This window comes from Callorhinus ursinus, unplaced genomic scaffold, assembly GCF_003265705.2.
Source record: "Callorhinus ursinus isolate GAN/ISIS: 27379988/994484 unplaced genomic scaffold, GSC_fseal_2.0 scaffold22, whole genome shotgun sequence".
NCBI classification, from domain to species: domain Eukaryota; kingdom Metazoa; phylum Chordata; class Mammalia; order Carnivora; family Otariidae; genus Callorhinus; species Callorhinus ursinus.
Genome location: NW_027397084.1, coordinates 14,144,353 through 14,166,690, shown reverse-complemented (window position 1 = coordinate 14,166,690; position 22,338 = coordinate 14,144,353). Strand labels below are relative to the sequence as shown.

Genomic DNA, 22,338 nt, shown 5'->3' with positions numbered 1-22,338 from the left:
TGTCTAGTTTTCTATTAGGGTTACATTGGCCTGATACAAAAAGTTGGGGAAAGTTCATTTCACCTCTGTTTTTATTTAATTTTATTTCATGAAATATTTTGGTTAGTATTTTTTTTTTCCTTAAATGATTGGTAGAAATTACTGGTGAAACTATTTGGATCTGGAGGGGTGTTTTTGTTTTTGTTTTGTTTTTTTAATGGGAAAATTTTTGTTTAAACATTTGATTTCTCTAATAGAGAATTTCAATTTAGACCAGTTTCTATAGGTAGTATGTTCTGGAATTTTGTTTATTTCATCTGTCTACTCTTTTTTATGTCTGTAGGGTCTGTAGTGGCATCCCCTATTTCAGTACTGACTCATGTAATTTATGTTTTCTGTTTTATTTTTTGGTTATTCTTGCTAGGATTTCTAAGAATGTTCTTTTGTTCAAAGAATTTACTTTTTTTTCAGTTTTCTATTTCATCAGTTGTTTCTTTCTTTTACTTTTGGCTTTGTTTTATGGTCCCTACATTCTTTGAAAAATATATTTTTTTAAAGATTTTATTTATTTATTTGACAGAGAGACACAGTGAGAGAGGGAACACAAGTAGGGGGAGTGGGAGAGGGAGAAGCAGGCTTGCCCGCGGAGTGGGGAGCCCCATGAGGGGCTCGATCCCAGGACTCTGGGATCATGACCTGAGCCGAAGATAGACGCTTAATGACTGAACCACCCAGGCACCCCTTGAAAAATACTTTTTAAAGTTTTTATTTAAGTCATCTCTACACCCCATGGGGAACTTGAACTCACAACCCCAAGATTAAGAGTTGCATGCTCCTCTGACTGAGGGTGTTAAAATGTAACATTTTGATTTGAAATTTTTTTAGTTCCCATTTTTTGTGCTCCATGTATTCTGAAGCTTTATTATTAGATGTCTACACATTTAGAATTTTTATCTTTCTGATCTACCCTTTCTTTTTTTTTCATTTTTTAAATTATTATGTTAATCACCATACATTACATCATTAGTTTTTGATGTAGTGTTCCATGATTCATTGTTTGCATATAACACCCAGTGCTCCACGCAGAATGTGCCCTCTTTAATACCCATCACCAGGCTAACCCATCCCCCCACCCCCTCCCCTCTAGAACCCTCAGTTTGTTTTTCAGAGTCCATTGTCTCATGGTTCGTCTCCCCCTCCGACTTACTCCCCTTCATTCTTCCCCTCCTCCTCTCTTCTTCTTCTTCTTTTTTTTTAACATATATTGCATTATTTGTTTCAAAAGTACAGATCTGTGATTCAACAGTCTTGCACAATTCACAGCGCTCACCATAGCACATACCCTCCCCAGTGTCTATCACCTAGCCACCCCATCCCTCCCACCCCCTACCACTCCAGCACCCTCAGTTTGTTTCCTGAGATTAAGAATTCCTCATATCAGCGAGGTCATATGATACATGTCTTTCTCTGATTGACTTATTTCACTCAGCATAACACCTTCCAGTTCCATCCACGTCGTTGCAAAGGGCAAGATCTCATTCCTTTTGATGGCTGCATAATATTCCATTGTGTATATATACCACCTCTTCTTTATCCATTCATCTGTCGATGGACATCTTGGCTCTTTCCCAGTTTGGCTATTGTGGACATTGCTGCTATAAACATTGGGGTGCACGTACCCCTTCAGATCCCTACATTTGTATCTTTGGGGTAAATACCCAGTAGTGCAACTGCTGGATCATAGGGTAGCTCTATTTTCAACTGTTTGAGGAACCTCCATACTGTTTTCCAGAGTGGTTGCACCAGCTTGCATTCCCACCAACAGTGTAGGAGCGTTCCCCTTTCTCTGTATCCCCGCCAACATCTGTCGTTTCCTGACTTGTTAATTTGAGCCATTCTGACTGGTGTGAGGTGGTATCTCATTGAGGTTTTGATTTGGATTTCCCTGATGCCGAGCGATGTTGAGCACTTTTTCATGTGTCTGTTGGCCATTTGGATGTCTTCTTTGGAAAAATGTCTGTTCATGTCTTCTGCCCATTTCTTGATTGGATTATTTGTTCTTTGGGTGTTGAGTTTGATAAGTTCTTTATAGATTTTGGATACTAGCCCTTTATCTGATATGTCATTTGCAAATATTTTCTCCCATTCTGTCGGTTATCTTTTGGTTTTGTTGACTGTTTCTTTTGCTGTGCAAAAGCTTTTTATCTTGATGAAATCCCAATAGTTCATTTTTGCCCTTGCTTCCCTTGCCTTTGGTGATGTTTCTACGAAGAAGTTGCTGCGGCTGAGGTCGAAGAGGTTGCTGCCTGTGTTCTCCTTTAGGATTTTGATGGACTCCTGTCTCACGTTTAGGTCTTTCAACCATTTGGAGTCTATTTTTGTGTGTGGTGTAAGGAAATGGTCCAGTTTCATTCTTCTGCATGTGGCTGTCCAATTTTCCCAACACCATTTGTGGAAGAGACTGTCTTTTTTCCATTGGACATTCTTTCCTGCTTTGTCAATGATGAGTTGACCATAGAGTTGTGGGTCCATTTCTGGGCTCTCTATTCAGTTCCATTGATCTATGGGTCTGTTTTTGTGCCAGTACCATACTGTCTTGATGATGACAGCTTTGTAATAGAGCTGGAAGTCCGGAATTGTGATGCCGCCAGCTTTGCTTTTCTTTTTCAACATTCCTCTGGCTATTCGGGGTCTCTTCTGGTTCCATACAAATTTTAGGATTATTTGTCCCATTTCTTTGAAAAAAGTGGATGGTATTTTGATGGGGATTGCATTGCATGTGTAGATTGTTCTAGGTAGCATTGACATCTTCACAATGTTTGTTCTTCCAATCCATGAGCATGGAACGTTTTTCCATTTCTTTGTGTCTTCTTCAATTTCTTTCATGAGTATTCTATAGTTTTCTGAGTACAGATCCTTTGCCTCTTTGGTTAAATTTATTCCTAGATATCTTATGGTTTGGGTGCAATTTTAAATGGGATCGACTCCTTGATTTGTCGCTCTTCTGTCTTGTTGTTGGTATATAGGAATGCCACTGATTTCTGTGCATTGATTTTATATCCTGCCACTTTACTGAATTCCTGTATGAGTTCTAGCAGTTCTGGGGTGGAGTCTTTTGGGTTTTCCACATACAGTATCATATCATCTGCAAAGAGTGAGAGTTTGACTTCCTCTTTGCCAATTTGGATGCCTTTGATTTCTTTTTGTTGTCTGATTGCTGAGGCTAGGACTTCTAATACTATGTTGAATGGCAGTGGTGATAGTGGACATCCCTGCCGTGTTCCTGACCTTAGGGGAAAAGCTCTCAGCTTTTCCCCATTGAGAATGATATTCGCTGTGGGTTTTTCATAGATGGCTTTTATGATACTGAGGTATGTACCCTCTATTCCTATACTCTGAAGAGTTTTGATCAAGAAAGGATGCTGTACTTTCCAAATGCTTTTTCTGCATCTGTTGAGAGGATGGTATGATTCTTGTTCTTTCTTTGTTAATGTGTTGTATCACATTGATTGATTTGCGGATGTTGAACCGAACTTGCAGCCCAGGGATAAATCCCACTTGGTCATGCTGAATAATCCTTTTAATGTACTGTTGGATCCTATTGGCTAGGATTTTGGTGAGAATTTTTGTGTCCATGTTCATCAAGGATACTGGTCTGTAATTCTCCTTTTTGATGGGGTCTTTGTCTGGTTTTGGGATCAAGGTAATGCTGGCCTCATAAAATGAGTTTGGAAGTTTTCCTTCCATTTCTATTTTTTGGAACAGTTTCAAGAGAATAGGTATTAATTCTTCTTTAAATGTTTGGTAGAATTCCCCTGGGAAACCATCTGATCTACCCTTTCTATTACTATGAAATTTCCATCTAATATTTGAACTGTTTTCCCTCTGTATGCAATGTCTTTTTTCCCTGGCTGGTTTTAAGAATTTTCTCTTTTATTTTGATTCTGATTGAGTATGATGTACCTAGGTATGATTCAGTTTTTATCTTGCTTGGGGTTTGTTGAACTTTTTTGATCTGATTGTTGGTAGCTTTTTTCAATTTAGAAAATCTTTGGCTATTGTATTTTCAAATATTTCAAATATTCACTTTCTCCTTTCCATCTGAAGCTAATGGGTTGTATGCTAAATCAAGACCACTTGATATTGTTCTGTAGATTTCAGATGCTCTTTTCCTTTTATCATTCTCTCCCAACCCCCTTTTGGGTCTCATTTTGGGTAATTTCTATTGACATCTTTAAGTTTACTAATTTTTTCCTCTGATGTATGAAGGTAAGCCCCTTGTATGAATTATTTTTTTATATATATTTTATGGCAAGCATTTCAGCTTGTATCTTTTTTTAAGGTTTCCGTCTCTCCTGAAATTTCTCATATTTTTGGCCATTGTCCATCTTATTCATTAGATCCTTTAACATATTTATGATAACCATTTTACAGGCCCTGTTTGATATTTCTTATATTTAGACCATCTCTGGATCTGCTTATACTGAACATTGTAATCCTGATCAGACATCAGATTTTTCTTTCTTCTTCTTGTATCTTGGGAGACCCCTGGGAGATTTCTTTCAGCTTGTCAGTATGGTTTCCACCTTTTTGTATTTCCAAATTTTATTTTTCTCTCTTGTCCTTCGTTTGGCTTTCTGCTTTTTGAGATACCTCTCTCCACTGTGGTGAAGGACTAGAGTGCCTTGGAGGGACTTTTCTGAGTTCTGTTGCTTCTTCCTCAGGCTTCAGCAAGCCAAAGATTTGTATTTGAGCGATTTCGTGGGTTACCTGAACAGGGGGAGGAAGGTAGAATATCTCTCTTGCTGTTCTATAGTGCTATAGTGCTCTCAATTTTCTCTGTATTACTTGTCTGTTCCATGTACTCTGTTAAGGCTCATGGGGAAGAATTACTGGGTGGGGACATACTCACTCTGTGGCTGGGACCCTGCAGGACTCTAGTCTATCACACAGGCTTTGGTTGGTTTCTCCCATGCTGTGCAGATTCCTACTCCTCCTGAGGAGGATTCCTTTTCTGCTAGGGATGAAATCAGCCCAGAATCGCTTCTATCTTATAAAGGATTAGTAATTTTTGGAACTTTGCTCCTTTAGGTTTCTTTAAATTCTGTCTTTTCTACTTTTAAAAGACTACAGTTTTATAGTTTATCTGGCATGTTCTCATTAGTGGGAGTGATAGTCTCTAGCAAATTTCTACATTCTAACCAGAGGTAAAGTCCTTGGACTAACTTAGAAGACATATTAAAATCACATAACTGAGTGTTTATGAATCAAATAAAATAGATCTTAGTGCTTATAATTACACCCCATTAAAAAAATTAAGTGTTATCCCTTGGCTTTATTACATAAATATTTTAACCAAATACCCTTTAAGTGTTTCTGAAATGCAAACCCATTTTTTAGCGAAAAATGTTTGCTACCATTAAGATAATGAAAAGAATGTGGTAAAGCGCTACAGGCCATGCTCAAAGCAGGAATTCTAGTAAATATTTTGAGCAAAGCCCAAAGTTTTAGAAAAGTTTATACTTTTCCAAGATAATTATGAATTAAAAGACATGTTTTTCTTCAGCTCCTAGTCATTGTCCTCTTGCATTAATATATTTGAAATATGGCTATTTTATTTTTATTTTTCACTTATTTAAATTCAGTTAATTAACATATGGTATATCATTAGTTTCAGATGTAAAGTTCAGTAATTCCTCAGTTGCATATAACACCCAGTGCTCATTACATCCTGTGCCCACTTTAATGCCCATCATCCAGTTACCCCATCGCCCACCGACTAGCAACCCTCAGTTTATTTCCTATAGTTAAGAGTCTCTTAGGGTTTCTCTCCTTCTCTGATTTTGTTTTTCTCTTCCTTCCCCTATGATCGTCTGTTTTGTTTCTTAAATTCCACACATGAGTGAAGCCATGTGATAATTGTTTTTCTCTGATTGACTTATTTTGCTCAGCATAATACCTTACAATTCCATCCATGGCAATGCAAATGATAAAATTTCATCCTTTCTGATGGCTGAGTAGTATTCCTTTGTGTGTGCATCTATATATATATACACATCACATCACATCTTTATTCCTCTGTTGATGGACATCTGGGCTGTTTTCATAGTTTGACTGTTGTGGACATTGCTGCTATAACATTGGGGTGCGGTTGCCCCTTTGGATCACTGCATTTGTATCTTTGGGGGAGGTACCTAGTAGTGCAATTGCTGAGTCATAGGGTGCTCTATTTTAATGTCTTGAGGAACCTCCCTATTGTTTTTCGGAGTGGCTGTATTAGCTTGCATTCCTACCAACAGTGTAAGAGGGTTCCCCTTTCTCTACATCCTTGCCAACATTTGTTGTTTCTTGTCTTATTAATGTTAGCCAATCTGACTAGTGTGAGGTGGTATCTCATTCTCATTGTGGTTTTGATTTATTTTTCCCTGATGCCAAGTGATGTGGATCATTTGTTCATATGTCTGTTGGTCATTTGTATGTCTTCTTCAGAGAAACGTCTCTTCATGTCTTCTGCCCATTTCTTGACTGGGTTATTTGTTTTTTGGGTGTTGAGTTTGGTAAGTTCTATATAGATCTTAGATACTAGCCCTTTATTGGATGTGTCATATCTTCTTCCATTCCATAGGTTGCCCTTTAATTTTGTTGACTGTTTCCTTTGCTGCACAAAAGCTTTTTATCTTTTTTTAATTAATTCAAGAAATATTTTATTGACCACTGTCATGGGCCAAACACAGGACTGGCACTGGGATATAGTACTATATAACAGGACAACGTATTTAGCTTTCATGCAGATTAGATAGTGGGGTAGGGAGTTAGAAAATCTGAGAATGGATTTCTATTTCTTTTCTTTTTTTCATTGAGATTCTCTATATTGACCATTTTCCAACATTCCAAACATAAGGAAAAGTTGAAAAAATTATACAGTAAACAGTCTTCTACCCACCACTTAGCTTCTATAATTAACATCTTACTGCATTTTTTAATACATAATTCTCCATCTAGCCATCCCTTTATTTTTTTCCCATTTTTTATTGTTATGTTAATCACCATATATTACATCATTAGTTTTTGATTGTTCCATGATTCATTGTTTGTGCATAACACCCAGTGCTCCATGCAGAATGTGCCCTTCTTAATACCCATCACCAGGCTAACCCATCCCCTCACCCCCCTCCCCTCTAGAACCCTCAGGTTGTTTTTCAGAGTCCATTGTCTCTCATGGTTTGTCTCCTCTCCCCCTCTGACTTACTCCCCTTCATTCTTCCCCTCCTGCTATCTTCTCCTTTTTCTTTTTTCTTAACATATATTGCATTGTTTGTTTCAGAAGTACAGATCTGTGATTCAACAATCTTGCACAATTCACAGCACTCACCATAGCACATACCCTCCCCAGTGTCTATCACCCAGCCACCCCATCCCTCCCATCTCCCAACACTCCAGCAACCCTCAGTTTGTTTCCTGAGATTAAGAATTCCTCATATCAGTGGGGTCATATGATACATGTCTTTCTCTGATTGACTTATTTCACTCAGCATAACACCCTCCAGTTCCATCCACGTCGTTACAAATGGCAAGATCTCATTCCTTTTGATGGCTGCATAATATTCCATTGTATATATACATTGTATATTCCATTGATCTGTGTGTCTTTTTGTGCCAGTACCATACTGTCTTGATGATTACAGCTTTGTAATACAGCGTGAAGTCCAGAATTGTGATGGCCCCAGCTTTGCTTTTCTTTTTCAACTTTCCTTTGGCTTCTTGGTGTCTTTTCTGGTTCCATACAAATCTTAGGGTTATTTGTCCTGGTTTTGTGAAAAATATCGATTGTATTTTGATAGGGATTGCATTGAATGTGTAGATTGCTCTGGGTAGGATAGACATTTTAGCAATATTTATTCTTCTGATCCATGGCATGGAATGTTTTTCTATTTCTTTGTGTCTTCCTCAATTTCTTTCATGAGTGTTCTAGAGTACAGATCCTTTACCTCTTTGGTTAGGTTTATTCCTAGGTATCTTATCGTTTTTGGTGCAACTGAAAATGGGATTGATTCCCTAATTTCTCTTTCTTCTGTCTCATTGTTAATATATAGAAATGCCACTGATTTCTGTGCATTGGTTTTATATCCTGCCACATCACTGAATTCCTTATGAGATCTAGCAATTTTTGGGGAGAGTCTCTTTTGGGTTTTCTACATGAAGTATGTCATCTGTGAAGAGTGAGAGTTTAACTTCTTCTTTGCCAGTTTGGATGCCTTTTATTTATTTTTGTTGTCTGATTGCTGAGGCTAGGACTTCTAGTACTATGCTGAACAGCAGTGGTGAGAGTGGACATCCCTGTCATGTTCCTGACCTTAGGGGAAAAGCTCTCAGTGTTTCCCCATTGAGAATTATATTTGCTGTGGGCTTTTTGTATATGGCTTTTATGATATTGTGGTATGTTCCCTCTATTCCTACACTGTGAAGAGTTTTAATCAAGAAAGGATGCTGTATTTTGTCAAATGCTTTTTCTGCTTCAGTTGAGAGGGTCATATGGTTCTTGTCCTTTATTTTATTAAAATATGGCTATTTTAGACATATAAATTATTCTAAGGCTAGTAAAAACTCCAACTGAGTATTACAATGAAAAATTTAAACTTATAATGGTTAGGCATTTGTCTTTATTTTTCTAATGTGTTTAACTTTCCTTTTTTCTCTTTTTTCTTTTTAGGAATCCTAAAACCAAAATATTAGAACGAAAACAGAAGCATGGCTCACCATATTTCATTTCTTTGGATATTTTTGGTCCTGCTTCTTCAGAATTCTGTATTAGCTGAAGATGGGGAAATAAGATCAAGTAAGAACTATCAATGTTTTTGTTACCAACAAATTGATTGTGGAAATCAAATTAGGGGAGCTCAAGCAATTCTTTTAAGGACCTTATTCTTTCTGTCTTTGATGCTGTAATTCCCTAAAATGAAATGAATTGCTATGTTACATATTAACTGAGAGGATATTGAGGTAATATTGAGAGGTAATATTGAGGTAATATTCTATCAGAGGTAATATTGAGAAAATTCCCTGGTAATTGTTTATTCTCTTTTAACCACCAGGCTTTGGAACAAATGGTCTGCTATTGAGTTTACGCTCAGCCATTTAGAGCTTAATGTTATGGAAATGAAGTGCTTACCTCATTGGGTTATTAGGACCATCCTATGAGGTTATCGCTTAGAGATAATGAGATAATCCATATAAACAGGATAACACATATTAATGGCTTAGCACAATGACATCTCAGTAGATGGTGACTATTATTTTGATTGCATATAGGAGAGCTTGATTTGAGAAGGAGAGCTATATTGCACTTCTGCTACCCAGGCCATTATTTATAGATATCATGCTTCTTTTAAAAAAGTTGGCTTATAATATTTTAAAATGCATAAACACCATACTGTAAATTAATTATGGTTTCTCTAGCACTTAAATCATATGGTTTGACAACTTGATTTAGCTTAAAATTTATTAATAATAAATTTAATGTTTGTATAACACTTTTGTAGTTTAATCCACTCAAGTACTATACAAGGTAGATATTCTTTTCTCTGTTTTTTGAGTAGGGAAAGAGATTCACAAAATTTAAGGGACTTACCTAATATCATACAGCTGGTTAAAGCTGTAACTAGTATTTGAACTATGCTTTTGATCTTCAGTCCATTTTTTTCTATGACATTGGTGATTTATCTCTCTAAGAGGAGGTCTTTTGGAGTGGTATTTTGTCTAGTTTTTATAAATGGCAGTACTTGCTTTTGTACCCATGCTCTTGGCTAACCTTGCAGTTATGAAATATATGGTCCATGGCTCTAGAAAGGGATATGAAGGGCCAAGAATAACCCTCTAAGTTTATAAACACTGAATCAAGTGGCACACAAACACTAGTAGGTCTCGACAGTAAGTCTCGTAGTAGTGAGGAAGGACAACCCTGAAGAACTCTGCAAACATAACTTGCCTGTCCTTTTGTCTCTCCCACAAAAGCCCAACAAAAGCATATGTCTCTAATCCCAGTCCAGCTTCCAATAAAACCAGAAGACCTGCATTCCCTAGGGTTAGAAAATTTGTCTTTGGGGAAGAATTCCATTTCTCCTGTCCCTGGCCTGAACTCTGGCAGTGTTCACCATGCCAAAGGAGGTTGGAATAGTGTTCCTCATGCTTTTTTGGACTTCACCGCCACCTTAAGAGTGACATCATAATCATGGTTACATTTTTGAGATAAATCCATGTTTTGGCAGTTAAAATTTTTGGTAACTTCTGGATTATATGTTCACCTGACAATAGTGTTTAATTTTGCTGGTTACTGTGATGGGTGAGTTAACTTTAAAATTGAGGCATCTTCATGTGAGCCTTGTCATCATCCCAGGTATGGAAACAGACAAATATTAGGAAAGGAATGGACAGGAAAGGAGAGAGAAAGAGAAAGATTGATTGATTGATTTTACTTCTAAGGAAATGCAGGAATACAAGTATTAATCATCGCTGAACGTTTTTTATTCTCCAGGACTGTTCTTTGCAATTATGATATCTTATTTGTAATGTCTGCAGAAAATAAATCATTATATTGGGCATCTGATCACTACTAAGACCATTAATATGAGTAGAAACACAAAACTTAAAATTTGTTATATTACCTTGACTCATCTCACCCTCCTCCAACTTACCTTCTCGAGGGACATGTGATCTTTATCGGATAGGCCATAAATGGTATTTTTGCTGCTTTAAGTGCAGAATTGAGAGAAAGAGAAAGGAAGTGTAGCTATTCCTTTCAGTGTACTCTGTTGGCCATTTCAAACTGTTGGAATTACTCAAACAAACCACTTTGTCTGTTGGGCTGTGTTCAATTCTTACCTCTGGACCTTTGTACTTACTATTCCCTCTGATTAAAAGGTCCTCCTCTTCACCTGGCTAAAGCTCTCCTTTTAGATCTCAGGTTCCCTGTCAGCTTTCCCACAGGATCTACTCTGACTTTGCACAGTTAGTTTGCTACCCTTCCTAAATGTTCTCATAATATTTTGTACTTTCCCTAACCAGCCAGTTGTCTGTCTTAATAACTGTGGTATCTGTTTGAGATATCTTAGGCATCTTTGAAGCTGGTACCCAACATGATATCAAGCACAGAGTAGCTATTCAGTATACAATATACATTAGAGCAATTGCCAGTAAGCCTTCATCTACTTACGTGTTTTATGTGGAAGACTATATTGCAATATCCAACGTGATATCAAACACAGAGTAGCTATTCAATATACATATACGGAAAGAATAAAACAGGGTTGGAGGCATGCTGTGTACTGCAGAAAAGAGAGTTAAGATTTTTTTTCTTTTGACAAATGCTTAGAACTTGTGTAGGTGTAACTTATACCAAAGATAGTTTTTTGTTCTCCAGTAGAACTCTCAGGTGTGCTGATCCCATGTGTTTTCTGGTATCTTGAAACCAGAATCTTTATCTCTATGGAGAAAGAAATAGCCTTATACCCATTAACACAGATTCACTTAGCATGAGTGTCTAATTGGCTGAAGATGAGAGATCAGATCTTTAAACGCTGATCTTGCATGTAGTGCAAGAGTAGACTACGTTGGTGATCTTGGTTCATTAAACTTTTATCAACTGCATCAAAGAATATGGGTCTTTATTGGCTAGTTGAATCCTGAAGTTGGCAGAAAGATTTTTTGTTTTTAAATTTCTCTCTCCCATTCATTGGTTTATGTATATTTTAGTAAATACTTCAGATTAGCATTAAACTAAACATATTTTATGGATAACTTAAAAGAATGCTATTAGCATATAGCTGAAAATCATTTATTTATTTATTTTTGTATTTTCATTTATTCAGTGGGGAAAAGGAATTAATTGTTGCTTTATGGTAGTACCTGCCCCTACAAAGAGCTATCTAGATATCATGTCAAATACAGCATGCATTTTTTATTCCCTACTTTTAAAGCTGAATCATTAATCCTTAAATTAAGACAACGGAATTTTAAAATGTCAACAAAAATAATAGCTCTCATTTAGGAAGAATTTTCATGAGTTAGGCAGTATATCTTATTTAATCTTCACAAAGCTCTTATGAACTGATTACTTTTTCTTTTTAAAGTTTTAGCTTTATTGAGGTATAATGGACATGTAAGATTGTATTATATTTAAAGTGTGCCTCATGGTGATATGATACACATGTATGTTGTGAAAGGAGCCCCCGCATCTGCTTACTTAAAGATTGTACAGTAAAACCTCCCATGTTTTGCATATTATACAACAAATGTGTTCTGATGGTTTTCTTTTTCACTTAGGTTGTCGTACTGCTCCGACAGATTTAGTTTTCATCTTAGATGGCTCTTACAGTGTTGGCCCAGAAAACTTCGAAATAGTGAAAAAGTGGCTTGTCAATATCACAAAAAACTTTGACATAGGACCGAAGTTTATTCAGGTTGGTGTGGTCCAGTATAGTGACTACCCTGTATTGGAGATTCCTCTTGGAAGTCATGATTCAGGAGAGAATTTGATGGCAGCAGTGGAATCCATACATTACCTGGGCGGAAACACAAGAACTGGAAAGGCCATCCAGTTTGCACTTGATTACCTTTTTGCCAAGTCCTCACGGTTTCTGACTAAGATAGCAGTAGTACTTACAGATGGTAAATCCCAAGATGAAGTTAAAGATGCAGCAGAAGCAGCAAGAGACAGTAAAATAACATTATTTGCTATTGGTGTTGGTTCAGAAACAGAAGATGCAGAACTTAGAGCAATTGCCAATAAGCCTTCATCTACTTATGTGTTTTATGTGGAAGACTATATTGCAATATCCAAAATAAGGGAGGTGATGAAGCAGAAACTTTGTGAAGGTAAGCCTAATAGAATTTGGAAACCATTAATAATTGCATTTTCTAACACTTTGGTATAACCTGCTTTTTATACCAGTGTAGTTATATTTAGTGTCAAATTATGTTAGAATTGAGGTGAATGTGTATTTTTGTGTTTCATTTATTCTGGATAAATTTTGTTTTTAGAAACAATTAAGAAAATCTACAGTTGGAAAATGTCATACTTTGTTTTTTTGTTGCTTTTTCTTTTCAATTACAGCATGTCTATTGTGGAGATGGAAGAAAATAAAGACACATAAAAAATAAGAATATATATAAACCACACATGATCAATATTACTCTTGTTAGTGAGTTTTTTTGTCTTTTTCATTGCAGTCTTTTTTTATTTCAGTGTGTCTGAGAGCTTATTCATGTGCCTAAATAAGGATAACATTGTATATATAATTTCATACTCTATTTTCATACTGTTGTATATTCTATTATTTTTATGTATAATTTTCATCCTCTGTTAACATGATAGCAATCTTAGTATCTTAAGATAATTCATTTAACAGTTTCTTTTTTGTGTGTGTTTAGTTCATTTCTTTTTGAAAAAATTTTAATCTAAATTCTAGTTAGTTAACATATAGTATAGAGTAGAATTTAGTGATTCATCACTTAACAGCTAGTGCTCATCACAAGTGCCCTCCTTAATATTCATCACTCATTTAGTCCACCCCCCACCCATCTTCCCTCCATCAACCCTCAATTTGATCTCTATAGTTGAGTCTATTTTATGGTTTGCCTCTTTTCCCCCCTATATTCATCTGTTTTATTTTTTAAATTCCATGTATGAGTGAAATCATATAGTATTTGTTCTTTTCTGACTTATTTCACCTAGCATAATACACTCTAGCTCCATCCATGTCATTGCAAATGGCAAGAGTTCATTCTTTTTGATGACTGAATAATATTCCATTGTATATATACACCACATCTTTTTTATCCATTTATCAGTCGATGTGTTTAGTTCATTTATAAGTTTTTCTACTATAAATAACCATGAATATTCTTGTACAGAGTCTGAATGGGAATCTCTCAGTTTTTTCAAACACAAAGGTCAAATTACTATCATTGTTAAAGCTCTGGAAAAATGTTAAAAATTGCACTTGAGAGAGACTTAAATTTCTACCATCAGTGAGAGGACATTTGAAAATATAGTACTTATTAGTCAATTTTTATATCATTCCATGAAATCTAACTGTGTTTATGATAAGTCCATGGTATGGAAAAGCTCCAATTTTTGGCAAATATTAATTGTATAAGGATATAGACATGCTTATGTTCATATTATTTTGGGGGAGATCAATTTGTTGTATTACAAACATTTAAAAAATAAGATAAAAAATAAAAAAATAAAAAAATAATATTCATGTAAAATGGAAAGGCTTTTTTTTTCTAGTTTACTTAAAAAAGCTCCAAAAACAGGTTGGTTCACATTTGATAGAAACATTTCTGCGGTGCCTGGGTGGCTCAGTTGATTAAGCATCTACCTTTGCCTGAGGTCATGATCTCAGGGTCCTGGGATCAGACCCGCAGGCTTTCTGCTCAGTGGGGGGTCTGCTTCTTTCTCTCACTCTGTTTCTGTGTGTGCTCTCTCTCTGTCTCAAATAAATAAATAAAATCTTAAAAAACAAACATTTTTAAGTGATTGTGGTCTAGGAAACAAATTTATTTCTATATTTTCTTCATATTTTTGGGGGGCTATAATACAGAGAAACATTTAAATTTATTTTTAGATTATTTAAGAAGGGATAGAAGTTAAGCATTTTCTTTAATCAAAACTTTTAAAAAGGTACTATATAGCAAGTACAAATGATCATCACAGTTATTCCTATGTTTCTAACAGTAAGACTTGTGTTGACTCTTCTCATCTTGAGCAGAAGAATTTATATTTGTTTCCCAATTTTATTGAAAGATAATTGACATACATAGATTTTTAAATACATTGTAAGATTAGAATTAGAATTGTTTGGTTTTGAAGCTAGATATATTTCATTATTAAAACACTTTTCCTGGTGATATTTTACTTACCATTCTTTTATATCCTAAAATATAAATTTGATTAAGTATGTCTGGGCAGTACTTGCTTCAGAGACTTTCTGTAGATACGTATTTTGGTAAATGCATTCTATTTAAAAAATTCTAATTACACGTGAAAGAGTAGCTGTGCTTAAAAGGGGTAAAAAATTCTTTTAGCAAAAATGTCCAGTCTGTAAAAAAAATTAAATTTGAAATCTTGCCAAATATTTCTTCATTCACACTCAAAGAAAGAATGTAAGTAATGCCTGTGTCTATTCAGTTCACAAACATGCTGTACAATAGCCATCTTTTAAAATGTAGTTTTTGAAATTGTAGTTAGGGGAATATAAAGGCTTTTTTGCACTTGACTTTTTAATAACTCTTAGATTATGATTAATACATTGTTGTATTGCAGAAGCCTCAAATCTTGCAATTTGTGCATTGTTGGACAAAGTTCATCTTTTTCTTTTTTTGACAAATGGTTACATACTACCTTGAAGTGCTTATCATATAGGATTACCGTTTCCTAATATTGTTAACTTTTGTACTCTTGTTGTGATTGGTCCACAATGAACAAAATATTATTTACTTCTTTGGTCCTACATGGATTATTTCAACTTCATCGACCTACCACTTCCTTAAAGGTATATTTTGTAGTACGTTTCTTAATTCAGGAAGATGTTTTTGTAATGGACAGTGATTTCTTTCTTTATCTGTCTGAGAGTTTGATTTTTTTCTTTTTCATCCTATTTTTTTTATTGTAAAAAACACATGAGATCTAACTTCTTAAATATTTTAAGTGTATAGTACAGTATAGTTAACTACAAGCACATTGTTGCACTGTAGATATCTAGAACTCCTTCATGTTGCATGACAGAAACTGTCCATATTCCTGATGAGTATAGATGCAAAACTCCTCCACAAATTACTAACAAAATGAATTCAACAGCATTATCAGGAATATGGACCTTTAGTTTTCTTTTCCTGTAGTGTCATTTTCTGGCCTTTTTATCAGGGCAATGCTAGCCTTATAAAAAGAGTTTGGAAGTACTCCCTCCTCTTCAGTTTTTTGTAAGAGTTTGAGAAGGACTGACATTAATTCAATTCACCAGTGAAGACACCTGGTCCTGGGCTTTTCTTTGTTGGGAGGTTTTTGATTACTGATTCAATATCCTTATGAGTTATAGGTCTGTTTAGGTTTTCTATTTCTTCATGACTCAATCTTTGTAGGTTGTATGGTTTAGAAATATATCCATTTCTTCTAGGTTATCAAAATTGTTGATGTATAATTATTACAGTCTCTTATGATCATTTGTATTTCTGTGGTATTAGTTGTAATGTCTCCTCTTTCATTCCTAGTTTTATTTATTTGAATCTTCTCTCTCTTTTTCTTAATCTAGCTAAAGTTATTTCAGTTTTGATTTTTTTAAAATTTTATTTTATTATGTTAATCACCATACATTACATCATTAGTTTTTGAGGTAGTGTTCCATGATTCATTGTTTGCGTATAACACCCAGTGCTCCATTCAATACATGCCCTCTTTAATACCCATCACCAGACTAACCCATCCACCCAATCCCCTCCCCTCTAGAACCCTCAGTTTGTTTCTATGCAGCCATTAAAAAAAAACAACAACAACGAAATCTTGCCATTTGCAATGACATGGACGGAAGTAGAGGGTGTTACACTAAACAAAATAATCAGAGAAAGACATGTATCATGTTTAATTTCCACATATTTGTGTATTTTCCACTTTTCCTCTTACCATTAATTTCTAGTTTCATTATGTTGTGGTTGGGAGATATATTTGGTATGATTTCAGTCTTCTTAAATTTGTTAAGACTTGTTTTCTGACCTAACATGTGATCTATCCTGGAGAATGTTTCATTTGCACTTAAGAAGAATGTGTATTCTGATACTGTGTGGTGGAATGTTCTCTGTGTATCTCTGTTAGCTCCATTTGGTCTATAGTGTTGTTCAAGTTCTGTGTTCCCATTTTGGTCTTTTGTCTGGATGTTCTATTTATTACTGGAAGTAGAAAATTGAAATCCCTTACTATTATTGTGTATTCTGTTTCTATGTCTACTGTTTCTCCCTTCAGTTCCTTCAGTGTTTGCTTCATATATTGGGTGCTATGATGTTGGGTGCATATATTTTTATATTGTTATGTCTTGCTGGTGAATCGACCTTTTATCATCACATCATGTCCTTCTTTGTCTCATCTGAGTTTTTGACTTAGTTTGTTTTGTCTAAGTATTGCCACCTTTGCTCTGTTTTGGTTGCCATATGAATGGAGTGTCTTTTTCCGTCCCTTTACTTTTAGCCTGTGTGTGTCTGTAATCCTAAAGTATATATCTTGTAGACAGTATATAGTTGGATCTTGTTTTTTTTTTTTTTCTTGGTCCATTTAGTCACTCTATGTCTTTTTATTTGGGAATTTAATCCATTTATTATCTGAAATAGCAATAGGGAAGGATTTAATACCACCATTTTGTTGTTTTCAGTATGTCTTATACCTTTTTTGGTCCCTCTTTTCTCTCTTACTTTGTGTTTTTTCCTTTGTGTTTCATTCACCTTTTTTTTTGCAGTGACATGTTTTGATTTTTTTCTCATTTTCTTTTGTGTATCTTTTATGGGTATTTCCTTTGTGGTTACTATGGGGGTTACATAAAGCATCATATAGTTACAGTAGTTTATTTTAAACTGATAAGTTAATTTCAATCACATACAAATACTCTACATTTTTGCTTCTCCCTGCCCCCTCACACTTTATTATTAATGATACAAATTACATCGTCTTACATTGTGTATTCATTAGCATATTTTTACAGTTATTGTTTATAATTTTTTCTTTTAACTTCTCTGTCAGAATTAAAAGTGATTTACACACCACTGTTAGAGTATTATAGTATTTTGAACTTGTCTATATATTTAACTAGTGAGTTTTTTTTTAAAGATTTATTTATTTTCATTTTAGAGTGAGACTGTGAGAGAACGTGTGCACACACAGCAGGGAGGGGCAGAAGGAGAGGGGGGAGATAGTCTTAAGCAGGCTCCATGCTCAGCATGGGGCTCGATCTCACAACCCTGAGATCATGACCTGAGCTGAAACCAGGAGTTGGATGCCTAACTGACTGCACCACCCAGGTGCCCCTAACCAAAGAGTTTTATACTTTGCACAGCTTTTGTGTTGTTGTTTAATGTCCTTTAATTTCAACCTAAAGGACTTCCTTAGTATTTCTTATAAGGTAGGATGATGAACTCCCTCAGCCTTTTTTAATCTGGGAAAGTGCTTATTTCTCTTTCATTTTTGAAGAATATTTTTGCTAGTTATAGTTTTTTAGTTGGCAATTTTTTTCTTTCAGCAAGCACTTTGAGTATATCATCCCATTACCTTGTGGCCTACAAAGTTTCTATTGAGAAATCTGCCAGTAGTCATAAGGGGTGGGGGGCAGATAATCTTGTACATAATGAGTGGCTTTTCTCTTGCTTGCTTTCAAAACTCTTTTTTTTTTTTTTTGACAATTTGATTATAATATGTCTTGATGTGGTTTTCTTTGAGTTCTTTAATTTGGTTGTACATTTCCTTTTCTAGATTTGAGAAGTTTTTGGCTATTCTTTAACTAAACTCTGTCTCTTTCTCTCCTGAAATGCTTATAATATGTATATTGGTGTACTTTATGGTGTCTCATAAGTCATTTAGGCTTTCTTCAATCTTTCTCATTCTTTTAAATTTTTGTTCTTCTGCCCAGATATTTTCAAATAACCTTCTTTAAATTTGTTGATTATTTCTTTTGATTGATCGGGTCTGATTTGGAGCCCCTCCAGTCCTTTTGTTTTGCTTTGTTTTGTTTTTCCAGTTTAGTTATTGTGTTCTTTAGCTCCAAAATTTCTTTCTGGTTCTCCTTTATATTTTATATCCCTATTGATACTCTCATCTTGTTTATACCATCATTTTCTTAAGCTCATAGGGCATCTTTATTAGGGTTGTTTTGAATTCTTTTTCAGGTAATACACCTACCTTTCTTTAGGGTTGGTGTCTGGAGAGTTATTCTAGTCCTTTGATTGGATCATGTTTCCCTATTTCTCTGTGTTTCTTATAGCTTTGTTTTGGGATCCACACATTTGAAAAAACAGTCACTTCTCTCAGTCTTTACCAACTGGCATTGTACAGGGGAAGTCCCATTAGTCTGTCTAGCGATTCTGGGGGCCTTTGAAGCCTTTTTATGGAAGGATGCAATTTCTCTGGGCCTGAGTGAGCAATTTCTTAATTAGAGAGGTTTGCTATTTTTTTTCCTAGGAGCTCATAATATCTCACTCCCTTTGGTATCTATCAATAACTCTTTAAGTTCTAGTTTTGTAGCTGTAAGCTTCCCCACTGTGTTCTCAGTGGGCATTAGGCATCCACTGTATTCTTGTTCCCTGTCAGCATCCTTAGGTGGGACAAATATTATTCCCTCAGGCAGCCCTTGGGAAAGCTAGAATGCTGGATACATGCTCCACTCTTTTCTCTTCCTCCAGAGGGAGAAGTTTCAAGTGTGTGTCTTCTCTTGATCATGCTGAGCCATGCTAGCCGCAACAAACTCCCTCCCCCCACCTCCAAGACTCGTTGTTCTCAGCACTTCCCAGGAATCCAAATGATTCTAGTTCCTTCAGTGCTCCAAATGAGGTTAGACAGAAACCACTGTCTCTTTTTTTCTTTTAAAGATTTTATTTATTTATTTATTCATGAGAGACAGAGGGAGAGAGAGGGGGAGAGAGAGAGAGAGAGAAGCAGAGGGAGAACTAGGCTCCCAAGGAGCAGGGAGCCTGATGCGGGACTCGATCCCAGGACCCTGGGATCATGACCTGAGCCGAAGGCAGATGCTTAATGACTGAGCCACCCAGGCACCCCAGAAACCAGTCTCTTGGGCAGCCCTGTGGATACATGCTCTACTCTTCTTTTTTCCACTCACAGGCAGTATCACAAGTGAGGGGTTTCTCTCCTGGCACACTTGTACAGGCTTGAGGGAGGGAATGATCTGGATAAAGTGAAATTACTCATATAACTTGTTTCAGTGAGGCTCTTCTTGGCTTTGTGCTCACCTGGGGTACTTCAACTTCCTAATCCAAATCTGGAATTTTCATAAAGGTATTTTGGTCCATTTATTATTGTTAAATCAATGTTTAGTGGGAGAATGTGGGCTGTGACTTTATATTCCACCGTCTTGCTGACATCATTCTTCTGTTTCTTTTTTGAGTAAATCAGAATGGGCTTGACGCAAAAAGAGGAGAGAAAGGAGGGAGAAAGAAATTTCTCCTTGTTCCCTGGAAGATACCATCCTTAGGTGTCTTTAAGGGCTTCCAGCAGCCGATGGCTTGAATTACTGGGTTTTAGGACCCATATTTTAATTCAGGTATGTTGAGCTTGCCTATGCACAGGTGTGGGTAAAGAGCAGGCTCTAGAAAACTGCCTGTGTATTCTTTTTTTTTTTTTTTAAGATTTTATTCATTTATTTGACAGAGAGAGACACAGAGAAGGAACACAAGCAGGGGGAATGGGAGAGGGAGAAGCAGGCTTCCCATTGAGCAGAGAGCCCAATGTGGGGCTTGATCCCAGGACCCTGGGACCATGACCTGAGCCGAAGGCAGACGCTTAACAACTGAGCTACCCAGGTGCCCCTTGCCTGTGTATACTTACTGTTTTATTTTCCACCATCTTGACTTTTGGATGAGGCAGGAAATTTATCTGTTTTTTTGAAGGGGTATAGGATGTTGACTTGCTCAAATGGGGCCAAAGGCTAGAGGTCAGAAGGCAATTAGCTATGCATCCTCAGCCTTATCTTCTTTGAGAGAGAGAGAGAGAGATTGCTGCTTGAGTGTAACTTTGGTATCTTTCATCCTGTAAACTTTGAGGCTTTTTTCCTTCCAGTGCTTTCTACAATGATGCACTTTAACTTGGAATGATGTTTAGGACTTCTCCTGAATTTCTTTTCCTCCCATCAAAAATCACTCATACTTTGGGTGCCTGGGTAGCTCAGTCAGTTAAGCATCTGCCTTCTGCTCAGGTCATGATCCCAGGGTCCTGGGATCCAGTCCTGCATCAGCATCGGTCTCCCTGCTCAACAGGGAGTCTGCTTCTTTCTCTGTCCTTCCCCCACTCATGCTTGTTCCCTCTTTCTCTCTCAAAAATAAATAAAAATCTTTAAAAAAAATCACTCATAATTTGTATACTATTCTTTGCTTAGAGATTGCTGGATAATTTGATTTCTGATTCAAGCTTTACAGTGTTTGTAATAGTGGCCTAGTACATTACCTTACCCTACTCCTATAATTCCATCTGTATTTCAAGAGAAGTCACAGAGGGTAAAGGTACACATTTCAGCAATCATGGCCAGGACAACTGAGATGTTTTTGGAGGTGGCCAGTATTTTAGGTTCCATGATTTCATAACATACATGTGATTAACTTTTCTGTCCTCATATAAAACTGAATCCCTTCCATTCTTCCTCTTTACTGTTTGTACATATATACATGAATTTCTAACCATCAAGGTGGAGCAGAGAGAAATGACAGGTGGGAGGTAGGGTAAAGTTTGGTGGATAGGATAGGATTGAGTATAGTATTACGTAAAATCTCATCAAACTTTCAGGAGAATCACTTTATAATCTATCTGTAGGTTAAAAGGTTTTGAATCTAATCTGAATTGAAGGCAATTTACATTGTTAGGGACAATGTATATCTAAAAATAACTTTCCATTTAATTAGAGAGGCTAGAGCTATGTTCCGATCAAATAAACACAGTATGCTTATATTTTATGTGAAAAGTGATGTGTGAGTATTCATTGGAAAAGTAGAATGATTATGGCATGATTTAGAAAATATACAAATTACAACATATAGACCTTGCTCTCAGTGTTTATGATTGGCTCTACATGCAGTTGTATGAATTAATTATATCTAAGAAAGGAATGAACAAGAAAATACTCAGAATAATTTTCATTAGGAATGTTTAAAACTTGTATGGATAGCCCATTCCCCCCTCTTTTCTTTGAAACATTGTGTATAATATCTGTCACCTAATTACGTATTTTATTTTCATAACACCTCCATCCTTTTCAAGTGGTAATAGACATGCTAGTAGAGGTGAAAATTGGTACAATCACTTGGGAAAAGTTTTTGGCACTATCTACTAGGGCAAAGTATATAGATACCCTCTGAAACAGCAGTTCTACTCCCAGATATTTGACTATGAGAAATAAGTTCATATGTTTACCAAAAGACATATGCAAGAATGTCAATAGCAGCTTTATTAAAAATAGTCAACTGCAAACAACTCAAATGATTGCCCACATAAAAATGGATAAAGACATCATAATATAATTCATAGAGTGGAATACTACACAGCAACAAATAAGAACAAGTAACTTACATGAAACAACATGGATAATCCTACAGATACTATGT

At 35.9% G+C, this 22,338-nt stretch overlaps 1 protein-coding gene across 1 annotated transcript in view; it reads left to right on the top strand.

Moving 5' to 3' along the window:
* The window catches only part of COL21A1 (collagen type XXI alpha 1 chain), a 380,703-nt gene that overhangs the window by 223,536 nt on the left and 134,829 nt on the right, over positions 1–22,338 (top strand). The window contains exons 6-7 of the mRNA XM_073905127.1: positions 8,690–8,815; positions 12,298–12,849. Of these exons, the coding sequence (XP_073761228.1) occupies positions 8,728–8,815; positions 12,298–12,849 (640 nt within the window). The 5' untranslated portion in view covers positions 8,690–8,727. The remainder of the gene's footprint in view (positions 1–8,689; positions 8,816–12,297; positions 12,850–22,338) is intronic.